Below are 13871 nucleotides of genomic sequence, written 5' to 3'. Positions count from 1 at the left end.
GCACCTGGCAGAGCACGGGGAGCTGAAAAAAGTCCTTGACCAGTGTAAATACCGCTTAGCAACAGCCAAAACATCAGCGTGTTATCAATATTATTCTCATACTAAAACCCAAAACACAGCACTACACCAGCCACTAGGAAGGAAATCAACTCTATCCCAGCTGAAACCAGGACACCATTTCATAAAATGGCTTTTCTACTTTTATCTCTCTTCCCTCTCAAGCAAACAGTCCTATCTGTGAAAAAAACAGCTTAAAGAAAGACTCCAAGTAGAACACCACCTTACTTTTACGTGAACAAATCTATATGCCTTATTTCTGCTATATGCTGTCTCTGGGGTCCAAGTCAATACCAAGGTTTTGGCTTAATCCTAAGAAAATTAATGCATGAATTAGTAAATTCATTTGCTTGTGGTGTACATTAAATTTTTGCTCATAGCATGGTAGCGTATACGCCAGAAAACACAAAATTCCTTGACATTTTTTTCTGCTTGTCTCTGGAACCAAGGTTAACAAGTTTTTTTTAGTAATTTAGACATGATCTGGAGATAATATACTTTTTTACTATTTTTCTCTCTCAAGTCTTACCTAATACATGTGTGGCACATGGTAGTCTGAATCCTAGCCTTTTAAGGTATGTGCCCAAAAATTCATTGTGCAAATAAAATTTGTATTTATGAAATTCTGTGACTGCGTGGGTTCTTCACTCCCCAGCATGCCTGTCTGGGGTTTTGGAAAGTCTTGGCTACGTATGTAGTATGATGACAATTTCTGGTTTAGGTACTTATGAGCTATTGGTTACATTCTGACATTTGCAAATGTGGGATTGCTTTCTCCATTTTATGTAAATAAGCCATCCAAGATTGTAAGATAATTAATGCCTCTTCAATGTTTAGAATGTGACAAGAAGAGGAAGCAGTCCTGGCAGCCTGGAAGTTCCTAAAGACCTTCCTGATATATTGAACAAACAGAACCAAATGCGTCCTATAGACGACCCAGGCGTGCCTTCGGAATGGACATCGCCTGCCAGCGCGGGCAGCAGTGACCTCATCAGTTCGGATAGCCACTCTGACTCTTTCAGCGCCTTCCAGTATGATGGCCGCAAATTTGAAAGCAAGTATATTTTTCAAAAGTAGTAGTATTTTTGATTGCTTGCTTGCAGATTTTTTTTTTAAGTTATATGCCAGCAGTTTTCTGTAAAGAGAGCTTATTTTGATTTCGCATTGAAATCATTAGCAAGTTAATGGAGCAAGCAGAGTTATTGAGAGAGGCTATCTCATTTATAGGACACTAAACAAAACAGCACTGGAATACTACTGTGCAAAAAGCAGAACAACAGTGAACAGAAGTTAGAAAGCAATATTGTCTTCTCCCTGGAGCGTATCCATCTGTTTTGCACAAAATATAAAAATGAAAGGTTACTTATTTTGAAAGTTATTTTAATTCTTTTGAAAACATCTAGGTAAAATTTAAAGAAGGGCTTCTGATATTGATACAGTGGTCTTTGTGTAGCTATAGATTAATCAAGATACTAAGTGTAATGTCATGGTAAAATTAGTATGCTTTGTTTAATAACATAATGCTTTTCATTCATTTATCCATTCCCACTCTTGTTCAACAGAAGGGGTCATTATGGTTGCTAGGAATTATGACTTCATGTATTATGTAAGAGAGAAATAATGTTTATACAGTAGAATTTATTGAAGAAATTACAATTTTTAGATACGTAGATGTTATGCAACTAAGTGATGTTATTTAAACCTACATTTCAGCATGACATTTTGTCTTTAGCATTGAAAAAGCCATTTGTTAGAATATCATTTGCCATAATATTTTTAGTTTGAAGTTAATGCTTTAACAACCAACTTGGATATTTCTTTCAGCTTGTAAATTTTGCAAATAAATTCCTTAATGTATGTTTCCATTATTTTTACTTTATTCTCATGTACGTGCACTTACAGCAACTAAGCAGAATACAGGACATGTAATAGGAATGTCTTCTCCAGAAGTACACTCACAGTTTTGTGACAGAAATGAGAATATTTATAATAGTCAATTACTTTCTGCGGTTACATTTTATGTAAATTTTGCAACAATGTGTTAGTAGCATAGGAGATGCACATACAAGTTTTACATGGAGGTGCTGGGCTTTTGGTTTTTATATTAGTGGTATTTTTAGGTTGTAAGTTAATACAGTGCTTTCCTCATACAGATTTCAGCTTTGGTACTGAGGCAGGGACACCAGCTTCCACTGACGTTGATGCAATTTCAGGACAGCAACAGAGTGCTGAGGAGCAAGAAGTGGCCAGTCTAACTACGCTCCACATAGATTCGGAAACAAGTAGTCTCAATCAGCAACCATTGTCTGCTGAAGCTGCAACTATTACTGGTAAAGTAGTTAAAAAAAAAAAAAAAAAAAAAAAACAACTAAGAAAAGCGCATTTATTTCAGAAATTTTCCACCCATCCTGAAGAATGCAAGTTCCAGCTTCTGCAATGAATCTATATTCTATATAAGATGATTCTTGGATGTCAATTATTTTTTGATTGCTATTGAAAAGTAATGTGCGAAATAACATAAGTGGAAAACCTTTGTCTGACTTAGTTACCCATACAGTCCTTGGCTTGGTGCTAAATGTATTTTAAACCCTTCATGAGAAAATCTATACAATTACCAGGAAGAAAACTCTTACCACATAATGTATGTTAGATCTCTTACAAGTGTCCTTCTATTACTGGTAGTCAAATAGCTAATTTTCAGGAAGGGTTTTTTCCTTGGAAGACTTTGACAGTGCTCTTTCAAACCAGTGTATCACACTGAAGTATCATGGGAATCTTTTATATACATCCATCTTAACCTCTCTCTATATTGTCTGTTGTGTAACTGGGAGCTTTTAATATGCAAAATGTTAGTTACTGTGCCATGTAAGATCAGTTTCCATTTGTGTAACTTAAGAATTCTTTCTCTTTTACTACTTCCCTTGTTGTTTTCATGGAAAAAGTAAGCCTGTTAGGAAGCAGTGTGTCACAGCCTTAGTTGATGAGCTTGAGGCTCCACCAGTTTACTTTGCAACTGTTTCTTGAGAAAAAGAGGTAGAATGACAATTAGATTAGCAACCACCAAGTGATACAGTTAACCCAAATTGAATGAGCTCCTTTCCGAAAGAATCTCCCTCTCTGAGGAGTATTTGGAAGAATAGTCTCTTGCCAGATTTTGTAAAGGAGAAGTAAAGATGTCCATAGTTATTTTCATACTTCTTGTTCCATAATTGTTACGCACTACCATTCCTGTTACAACCCTGGGAACAAGTACCTATTTATCTGGGAAAGCTTATACCTACATACAGTGTCTTGTTCTTTGTGAGAAATCAAACTCTGTGTTTTCAGAGATACTGAAAGACATCTTTACTTCTCCCACCACAATTTTCACTTTCTAAAATTGCCTTTCTGCTGAAAGAAGCATGGTATTAGCTTTCTTGGACATTGTTGTTCAGTTTGTTCAACAATGTTCAGCTTGACTTCTGTTGTCTTCATTTTTCTCTTTTCTGTGTGCTTGTTGAAAGTCCTCGCAGAAAATCTGTTCTTTTCCTGTTTGTTTGTTTGTTTGTTTTTATATGTTAATAATTTCATTCCTATTTGGTATTTTTGTCCAAGTTGGCAGTATAATTGAATTGATAAGATTGCAATTAATGACTGAGTTGTCCATTGAGAGATTCTGTGGCTGTCTCTTCTTGTTGTTTGGACCACTGTTTTAGAGAGGCAGCTTTTGTGTGTCTCATGCATTTAGCTGGGTTTCCTGAGGAAGCAAGACTTGTGCAATTACGCTGTCTGTCTCTGTCTGACTGTTCCATGCCCCCAACAATGTTGGAGCCCGTTGTCTAATTTCTGACATATAAATTGACATATAAGAAGAAAACAGAAAGACATTATTGTCTTTGAAATTTTATGAAAGCTAGGCAGTTATCTAGTGAAAATTGCATGTATGCAGAGTCCTGTCACAGGGAGGCTGCAAAGTGAATTCACTGTATTAGATACCAGCAAATCCATGCAGAAACTCAACCTCAAAACACCCTCGAAAGAAATGAATTTTCAGCGGTTCTGCTGCTCAGAAAATAACTTGTTTCTGAATAGTTCTGCTTTGAAGATTTTTGGAAGGAATATTTCTTCTTGGCATATAGGTAGTATTTCATATTCTTAGCAAATGATTGAGTTTACTATTGATTGCTGTTTACGAGTCCTAGAACAAGTTGCACCCACAGTATTCTCTGTCAAATTGGGTTCCACGTATGCTGGAGTATCTTTTTGTGCTTCTTAGAAGAATCCAGTAGTTCAGCAAATTTTCCATAATTATTTCTGGCCATTCTCTTCCATCCTATGAAGGTCTCTTTCCCTCCCTCCCCTGGTCTCTCCCTCCCCTACCCGCTCTTTCACTCCCTCTCCTTCCCTCACTGTCCCTCTCTATCCCCCTCTCCCTCACTTTCTCTCCCCCCCATCACTCTTTCTTGCTCTTGATCTACTTTCATCCATCCCCACTTAATGAGCAGAATGGAAGAGAAGTAGGAAAAGATTTCTTTGAACATCTTTTAAGTGTGTATTTTACACTGTATTTGTGAGCATGTGGGAAACAAGCCATCAGTAGCGAGAGGAGAGCATCATTAGCTGTTGAGTGAAACAGTAGTCTGTGTGTGAAGCAGTAGTGTCCATCTCTCCTGCACAGACGTGTTGATTTAAATTGATGGTAAAAGCTTCATTGCCTTTGCCATTTAAAGCAGATAGACACCTTTGCAGTTTAACAATGTAATTAAGTTTGTTTACCACAATTTCTGTTCTGATAACACTGACATTTTCTGTCAAGTTCTTTAAACAATTTGTTCTCTTTACAAGACAAAACACTTCGCAGACAATAATTTGGGAAAATTACTATTTTACAAGACTCACTTTTTCACTGCTGTCCCTAAAGTTCAGTTTATTGCTAATACTGAACTTCACATATAAAATTTTGAGTCCCAGTTACATCTAAGACTTAAAATAGATTTGAATTCTTCCATTTTAATGTGTGCTAATGTGTAGGGAAGTATGTGGTGAATATCTGTTCTCTTTTTTTCTGCCATCTGACTGTTCTGGCCAAACTCAGCTTTTTATAAGGATCTTTAGGCAAATTCAGGAAGTGAAACTAAGGTAGCGCAGGAAAAAAATACCAGTACCTACTCCCTCTCCACAGATCTCTCAGTAGAGGAGACCAAATAGTTGCCTAGAGAGGTTGCTCAGTGGTGATCGTGGAAAAATGCCTTTGCAGCACTGCCATCCAAACACTTTTATTTTCCTGTCTTAGAGGAAATAACATTCCTCTAACTATACAGAACTTGCCCTCCATATGGGTTTTCTCAGCCCAATCAGCAGATAAACATCAAAGATTGTCAGTTACTGGTTTAAGCTTTTATATTTTGTAAATTAACTTGCATGCATCCCTAAACCTGGAAAAGCAGAAGTTCCAGGAAAATTTCTGCTTAAACACTTTGCTGGAGAGAAATTTAGGTGAGGGAATGTAGAGAGAAATTTGACTGGTTCAGAACACTGAAAGTGCTGCACAACAAACACATTTAAAATTATTTGGACCTAAAATAGAGCTCTGTTAATCCATCTACGCATCTGATTTTGATGTTCATCTCTCAGCTTTCGTACATGTAATTTGTTTTCTCTCAGAGCACCATTCACAGGGAGATCTGCTTACAGTTTTTATATCTTTTCTTGGCCAAATTTGATATATAAAAGTAGCTCAGTTTTCTTTTAATGCTATGTTTAGACAACATTTCAGTAGCTCAAGAAAATAGAAAAGGCTTTTAAGGTAACTGTTAAAAATTGCATTTGCAGGCTCTGAAAGTGCTTCTCCAATCCAATCTGCTCTTGGATCCCGATCACAGACACCCTCTCCTGCCACTCTTCATGCAGATCATATTGAGCAGAAGGATCTGCAGCTGGATGAGAAGCTCCACCACTCTGTTTTACAGACGCCAGATGACCTAGGCAATATCTGGAATAGAAAATAAAAACCTGTTCTTTCTTTCTTTCGAATGCAATATAGTGAAGTAGCTAGTATCACATTAGTTGTAAACAATCCTGTACAAGGCTATTTTGTCTGTACTTTTAAAAATATTTAATTGCAGTGATTTCCTTTAAAAGCAAACAAAAAAACTTTTGCATTTTATCTTGCATTTCATTGGAATTATTAGCAGTGGATTAATAGTCCACACATTTATAATTGTTCTTTTTGATGCTTAAGAGTCATGGCAGCTTAATCTAGTATATGGCCCTGCCATGGACTGTTTTATCACTGATGTACAAATAATAAGACATAATTTTAAAGTAATGTTATAATTTCTTGTTGGAAGTTTGGTTCTTTTCCCTTTCATATTTAAACAAATTTATAATTACTTCAACTATCTTAGCTATTGAATTATAGGATACATTCACTTTGTAAATACGAAGTTCCCATTTCTCCCATATTTGGTCTCATGGAAACAGGAGAGCGTCTGATGTATATCTCAGACCCTTTTCCTTTAAGTAGCCTACTGACAGACAGAAATATCATCGTTTTGCTTTGTACTTTGAAATCTACAGCCTAGAAACCATTAGTGTCTCTACCACAGTGGTCCAGATCTTCAGAAGAAGAGGCTATGTGACTAGGCTGAATTCAGATTTAATTTTGATTTTGTATGCCAGTGGGAGCTGCGAGATTTTTAGAAGATCTCAGCAAATTCTGGTGCTGAGGTGTTTTGAAAATCCATCTGAGAGAGGCGGAAAGGAGATTCTGGATGCCTGCTGCTTTAAAGCTGTGGCTCATTAGCTAGTTTAGTGTGGCTGTTTAGCTAGTTAAGTGTGAGCTGAGTAGACTTTAGCCATCGTAATCTATCAAAGTTTTCTTTGTATGGACAAACTAGATTAATCGTCTTCCACCTAAAAAAGAACGTTTATTTGTATAACACTGATGCGTAGAGAGAGGTAGGTGAGAGTTGGACTGTGGGGGTAGGTTACTGAATGTTGCCTCTCCACTCATACAAATTTACTGCTTAAAGGACAGTAGCCAGAGACAAGTTTACTCTCACCTTTCTCTTCGGTTTGCAATAAAATACATTCCTAGTAGATTCTAAGGAAAATCGTCTTCTGTTTTATTGGAAAAAATGTAAAGTTGAAATGTAATTTTACTTGGAAGCAGGGAAGTGGAGTTCTGGAGATTCATTGACTCCAAAGAATATAAGACAGCACTTGCAAAAGCAGTGGCCTTACTAGGTCCATCAGATCTGTATTAGGGCTTCAGTAGTGACCTTAAATGTTATTTATGGAAAGAATATAAGAAACAGGACAACTCTTCCTCTACAGAGTTTGATAATAGACATATAGTTAAATATATCCAGCATTGAGGTGGCTGAATGGGTAAGAAGTATCTTACTCTGAAAGCCTGATCTGTTTTTTTCCTTTTGGTTTTAAGAAAACTATTTATGTAATAGTTATATCAGAACTTCTCTTTTTCTGGAGAGGTAGGTCTCACTATACTTTCTTCTTCCATTACAGAAACTAGTGAATTCCCCTCAGAATGCTGCAGCGTGATGGCTGGGGGAACACTTACAGGATGGCATGCAGATGTTGCTACTGTGATGTGGAGGCGAATGCTAGGAATTTTGGGAGATGTCAACAGCATCATGGATCCAGAGATTCATGCCCAGGTTTTTGATTACCTGTGTGAACTGTGGCAGAATCTGGCCAAGGTAAAAGAACTGAACCTCTTCTCCAACCTGACCTCATAGGGCAGGATTTTCAGAAGGAAAAAAACACCACCTTATATATTTCCCTTAAATATTTGTCATTTTGTTTTTAATAATTGCAGATAAGAGATAATCTTGGTATTTCAACAGATAACCTAACTTCACCATCTCCACCAGTTTTAATTCCACCACTGAGAATTCTAACACCATGGCTGTTCAAGGTAAATTTGAGCACTAAGCAGTGAAACAGAAATAAAAGTTCATGTAGGTGTAGAAGAGTGTTTAATATAATTTTTTGATTTATGAATAATAAATATCGTTCTAAAACTGTAGGCAACAATGCTGACTGATAAATACAAGCAAGGAAAGCTACATGCTTATAAACTCATTTGTAAGACAATGAAGCGAAGACAAGATGTTTCTCCAAACAGGGATTTTTTAACTCATTTCTACAATATAATGCACTGTGGACTTCTTCATGTTGATCAAGTAAGTTTAATTATGAAATTCAGGTTAATACAAATATTATAACTAAAAATAAAATTGTTTTATCAAAAATACTGAATGGATTTTCAGCTGAGTAATTTAACTTTGTCTTTGAAAATAGTTATGTGACCAATACTTTTTCTAAACTTTGATAAATGGCCCTCATGTTCTTGGTTGTAATCAGAAATGCTTTTTTTGTAGTCCATTTCAAGCAAATATAAGGGCAGAAAAGGTACTCGTTTGTTTTTTACTGATTGTATGTTACAGGTTGAAGCATGCAAGAAAGAAAAGGAAGCAGATCTCTCTAAGGTCTACTGTTGTTCTTACTTGCTCCCTGATGCAACAGTTTAGCTAGCAGGAAAGTAAATTGTGCTCGCTACATTGGAGTAGTTTATTTCTACAGCAAGTATAGGAACCAGCAAACTGGGATATACTGAATGTATCTAATCAGTGGAAGTAGATCTTTTTCATAGGTTTTAATATGAACAAGTCTGAAAATATTGTATGGCTTAAACACTTTTTTTGAAGGCTTGCATCAGAAGTGTGAAACGGTTGGTTTTGTGAACTTTTTTGAGGAGCAGTTAGAGGCATAGGGAGATCAAAGGTTCAGACAACCCTGTTTTCATTAACTGGGCAAAACAGAACTAGTCCAAAATTATTACACAGACTGCTATGGATAGGACAGATCTCATCTCCAGTTTCTGTCCTCTAAGAACCAGTTTACACTGCTTTTCTTGCTGGATTGCAAATCTTCCTATAACATATTGCCATTTAGTTGGATATCACTACTACTGGAGAATTATTCAAAGGAGGAAAAGGGTTATTTTTTTTGCCTGTCTGTGAACTTGGGATGTTTTCTAATAATTAAAGCATTTTATACTTTTTCCAATACTTTTGAAGAAATTGCATCATGTACATTAATTTTAAAAACTGCCTCACTAAGTCTACAAGAACGTAATATGCTGTGTTGAATAACTATATACCAGAAATGTTATAAAACACTTCATTATAATTCTTTCTTTATATTTTGGTTCCATACAGATATATGTAAGAGGCTAAAGTTATAGTCAGGTGATACTTGTTGGAGATGATTGAGATGTTAAGAAGGTATAATAGCTGGTGATGGTTATGAATGGTTAAAATGAATGGTTAATCGTTCATAGACCTCTTAAAAGCTAAATGTAAATGAATATAAGATATGACCTGGTACTGACCTCGTACAATAGTGTCCAAGGTTAAATTGATCTATAAAGTACACCACAGTTTACTTATACTAATATGAGTATACTTAAGGAATTTATCTTTTTATGCTACTCTTTGCTCAGTAATGAGTGTCTTAATTGCCACAAAGAATTTGCTTTCTTGCATTTTTACTTTCTACCTTTGGTAAATACCTGCCTTTTTTGCATTCATTTTTCATCTTGTTGATACTCTTCTTTTCCTTTTTTCCCTTTTTCTTCTGCAAGGATATTGTGAACACAATCATCAAGCACTGCTCTCCTCAGTTCTTTTCACTTGGTTTGCCTGGTGCCACCATGCTTGTTATGGATTTCATTGTAGCAGCAGGAAGAGTGGCTGCTTCTTCTTTCCTCAATGTAAGTATTCATCAGTTAATTCTCATTTATGTGCAAGTGGAAAGGATTTGAGAGAAAACTGAGCAGTATTTTTCCTTGACTAGGGTGTTAACTTGGCCCCAGAATTCAATGTCATGGTTAGCAAATACAGATACTGTCAGTGGTTTATTCTAGAACACTACACATGCAAGTTCTTTCCAGAAAATATGTGAAGAATGCAAAAATTCCTGTTGAAGCAGAGAATCTTCTTTTACTTCAGAGTTCTCGGAATTGTGACTGCCATTTATCTGTGCTTTAAAACATTTTAAAATAACTGTCCATTTTGACTGTACCTTCATTTTAAAAGTATATTTATTCCTCCATATCTCTGCTATGGAGTCAGATCATCAAAATGACTTTGATGGTCAGGCTTGACAACTCAAATCTGCTAGTGTTTGCACTATTTGGATGTGTATTTCTGATATTGTTACCCAGGCAACTTCAGCCTTATATAGTAACACTGATAGGATTACCTAGGTGCTCTTGGCCTTGCATGACTGTACTCTCTCAAAGCTCCCCAGTACTCCCTTCCAATTGTCTGTGAGTTTTGACTGTTTCTCACATCATTCCCCCTTTAACCAACTGTGAAATCCAGCCTCCCTCAAGGTACTATCTGAAGCCTCTGTCAGCTTCTTACACTGTTACCTGTCATTGTCCAGCAATGCCTCATGTCATGTCCAGTAGTTTTCCACATCCTGTTCAATTAGTTGAAGCTAAGACCCAAGTCTAGTTAGCAGCACAGTCATTTTTCTGTAGTCCTAACAATTCCTCTTCTTCCTTTTGACCATCTTGGAAAATGGGAACATGGGGTATGCATGAATAGCAATCCATGGGGCTGTGGTCTCTGTTTGCTCAGCTCTATAGAATTTGCAGAAGGAGAAAGGAAATAGCTTTCAGCCATTGTAGAGTTTCAGCCATTGTTCTCTTTTAAGGCAGCTAGAAATGTCAGCTTCCTGATCGCCATAAGAGTATATATTTCTCCCCACCTTTTTTTCTTTTAGGCACCAAGAGTTGAAGCACAAGTTCTCTTAGGATCTCTAGTCTGTTTTCCCAATTTATATCATGAACTACCAGCTCTTCACCCAAACATTCCTGACATTGCTGTGTCTCAGTTTACAGATGTTAAGGTAGGAATTTTAAGAATATTTGGATGGTATTCAGCTACCAAATATATGTTTAATATGATGTTGTTCCAGGAAATATTAACTAAAATTTTAAGAGTAAATTTTTTCAGAAATCATTTCAAATAGATTATAAAGCTCAAGATTCCATAAAATCTTGTCAAACTTTATACTGCTAAACGTACTTTATAATTGCTATTAACTTAATAATAAAGTGTTTTCATATGTTTGTAAAAGAAAATTATGTGTTATGTCACCTTTTCAAGACTACTCTCATTATGGCTATTTGCAGTCTTACAGATTTAATCAGCTGAGAAGGAGAAGATTGAGAGGTTCAGGATACATTATTTAATTTATTGAGAATTCGCAACTGGTGAAATCTGCCTGTGTTCCTAGGGGCTTTAGAAAACCTCTGTACATCAGTATGTTCTTTTAGACAAAAAGCAAAGATTAATGGAGACCTTACCCTCTCTATCTTAACACAGAGTTGGGTAGTGTGCCAGTATACTGAAACCAGGCAGAGCTCAGTTCCTGTGTTTAATTGCTGTATGCGTGTCAGGTATGATTACCATGTTGAAGAAAGGTTCCTCATAAGTTTCCAAACTGTTTCAATTTAGAGAGAGATGATGGCTTGGAAGCTGCGTTACACCTTGCTCCCTTTTAGGGACTGATTTGGAATTCCTTCTTTCTCATTTTTATTGCATAATGGCTGTTTACTTGAGCTTTATTGAGAGCAACCTACAGCTTTATGGACATTTCACTGCAGTTGAGTCAGAATTCTTCTTGACATCATTCTTAAGGCACTGTAGTCACTTGTTATGCAACTACTTCCAAAGACTTTTTAAATCAATATAATTTTGGAGGGGAAAAATTTGCTTGTTTAAACCTCAAAGTAATAGATACTTTCTGTAATACCCTTCAGGGCTATTCACAGAGGCTAGCTTTAGGGAGGCTTTTTTTTTTACCTTTGATATTTTATGGAAATGTATTGGCAAGAATTGGATAAATGGTTGATTATCAGAAATTAGGACAGTAACCTGTGGGATATTCTTGGGGTAGCACAATAATGAGCATCTGGGGCAGACTAGAAGCTTGGAGTAGTGGTAAGCAAACAATCCATCTGACCACAAACCTAGAGACTCAGCTAAGCAACATGCCTGTGTGTGCTATAATAAAATTCTAATTTTCTGATGCTTCATGTCATGGAGTTAGTGGTGAATCAGTGAATATTTTCCTCTTTGTTTTAGGAGCTCATAATTAAAACTGTGTTAAGTTCAGCAAGAGAGGAGCCATCAGGTCCTGCACGGTAGGTCATACAAAAAGAGCTTCTAAATTAATAGATTCTTTATTTTACTGTTTTGAGTTGGATATATTGAAGAGTGTAAAATAAAAGTTTGTATGTCTTTTGTTCATGGTTTTCTTTACCACTATCAAAACTGTGGTCTACCATGTGAATGTGAAATTGTTTGTAAATAAAGATAATAACAGAACAGACGTTTTTTGTCAGACCAAATGCTGGTCTAGCCCAGTATCCTTTCTCTGATAGTGGCTGATAGAAAAGGGCATTAATATGGGTAAGAATATAAGCTCTATGCTCTCCCAGCCTACCCTGGTGTTCAGCTCAGGGATTTTCTGTACTAGAGAGGCATTTTTGAGTTTGATTGATTAAGGACAAGATTACTTATGAGGGAGGTATGATTATTTTTTATTAGACCACATGATTTAATTTGAAAAACAGAAATAATCCAAGGTACGTGAACCTTTCTTTACGGTATGGAAAAGAAGCAGAAGATACTGAGCTAAGCATTAAACTGGGAATGATTGCTCTGATGCTTAAACCTAAGCATCTTCATCAAATAGAGAACTTCAAAGAAGAAGATAGTTACCAGTTTTCTTTTCTGTTTCTTAATTTGCTTGGGATTTTGTTCCTCCTTACCCATCCCCTGAGGCTTTCACTTAGAGAGTCCTGTGTATGGGATTGGAACAGGAATCTGTAATGCCTGCAAAGGAAGAGCACACTTGTGTGACTTGTCTGTTTGGGTACAGTGTCTATATACGCTCAACTAATAAATTGTTACTTAACAAATGCAAGATACTAGAACCACATGCCTGAAAAATGTTACTGGAAAGATCAGTTCATTGAACCTTAAAATGTTTTGCTGGAAAACAAAGAGCAGTTTTCATCAGCCCACTTACCTGTTCTTCACTTGAGCTGGTAATCTCTCTCAACACAGGGGAAGGAAGGAATATTCTGAGATAATTTGCATTTCATTTTTCATGTTCTTTTACAAAACTGAGTTCTAAAAAGCATAACACTCTCCACTTTACTTTTGAAAAAGGTGATTTAAATCCTTTTGATTCAGAACACTATTACTGATCTTGTGGCACTGAAGCACACTGCATTAATGTCTTCAGTTCTGGCAGTGTGGCTGGGAAGAGGAAGGGAACATCCTGCATGTCCCCATATCATGTCTGGCTGTGAGGGTGTGTATATAGGAGCAGAGGCGCATGTGCACACCCAGCCTGTCAGAGAACTGAGTTATGCTACCCCCAAAACCCAAAGTTGGACCACTGTGTGTAATAACATTAAATGAACATTAAAAAGAAATAGATTCCCAATGTCTCGTTCTTCTGGGAGAGAGAGGGTATGTCTTTGTTGTAGGGATAATGATGTTCCCACAGCTCCTGAAGCTTGACTGCCTCGCTCCTCAGTGGCAGTTTATCCACTGTCTCTTTTGGGAATAACCTCTCTGATACCATCTGCTTCACAGCAGTACAGAGTTCACCTGGGTTAGTATCAGAGGTCATATTTGGGATCTGCACTATGATTTTTGCCATGTCGGCTCAGCCACTGGTAGAGACTTAACTGTCTTTGCAGTTTCCTAGGAGAGAAC

The 13871-nt window shown here is 36.7% G+C and overlaps 1 protein-coding gene across 8 annotated transcripts in view; it reads left to right on the top strand.

The window, feature by feature from the left end:
* The window catches only part of RALGAPA1 (Ral GTPase activating protein catalytic subunit alpha 1), a 139220-nt gene that overhangs the window by 54886 nt on the left and 70463 nt on the right, over positions 1-13871 (top strand). For 6 of the 8 annotated variants that reach the window (XM_072866137.1, XM_072866138.1, XM_072866133.1 and 3 more), the window contains 9 exons: positions 895-1111; positions 2211-2387; positions 5869-6021; positions 7567-7760; positions 7880-7978; positions 8091-8246; positions 9710-9838; positions 10858-10983; positions 12225-12283. In XM_072866137.1, coding sequence (XP_072722238.1) covers positions 895-1111; positions 2211-2387; positions 5869-6021; positions 7567-7760; positions 7880-7978; positions 8091-8246; positions 9710-9838; positions 10858-10983; positions 12225-12283 — 1310 coding nt within the window. The remainder of the gene's footprint in view (positions 1-894; positions 1112-2210; positions 2388-5868; positions 6022-7566; positions 7761-7879; positions 7979-8090; positions 8247-9709; positions 9839-10857; positions 10984-12224; positions 12284-13871) is intronic. The other 2 variants (XM_072866134.1, XM_072866136.1) reach the window with 1 other exon arrangement.

The sequence above is a fragment of the Ciconia boyciana genome, chromosome 6 (assembly GCF_034638445.1).
Source record: "Ciconia boyciana chromosome 6, ASM3463844v1, whole genome shotgun sequence".
NCBI lineage: Eukaryota > Metazoa > Chordata > Aves > Ciconiiformes > Ciconiidae > Ciconia > Ciconia boyciana.
This window is presented reverse-complemented; position numbering and strand designations above follow the sequence as displayed.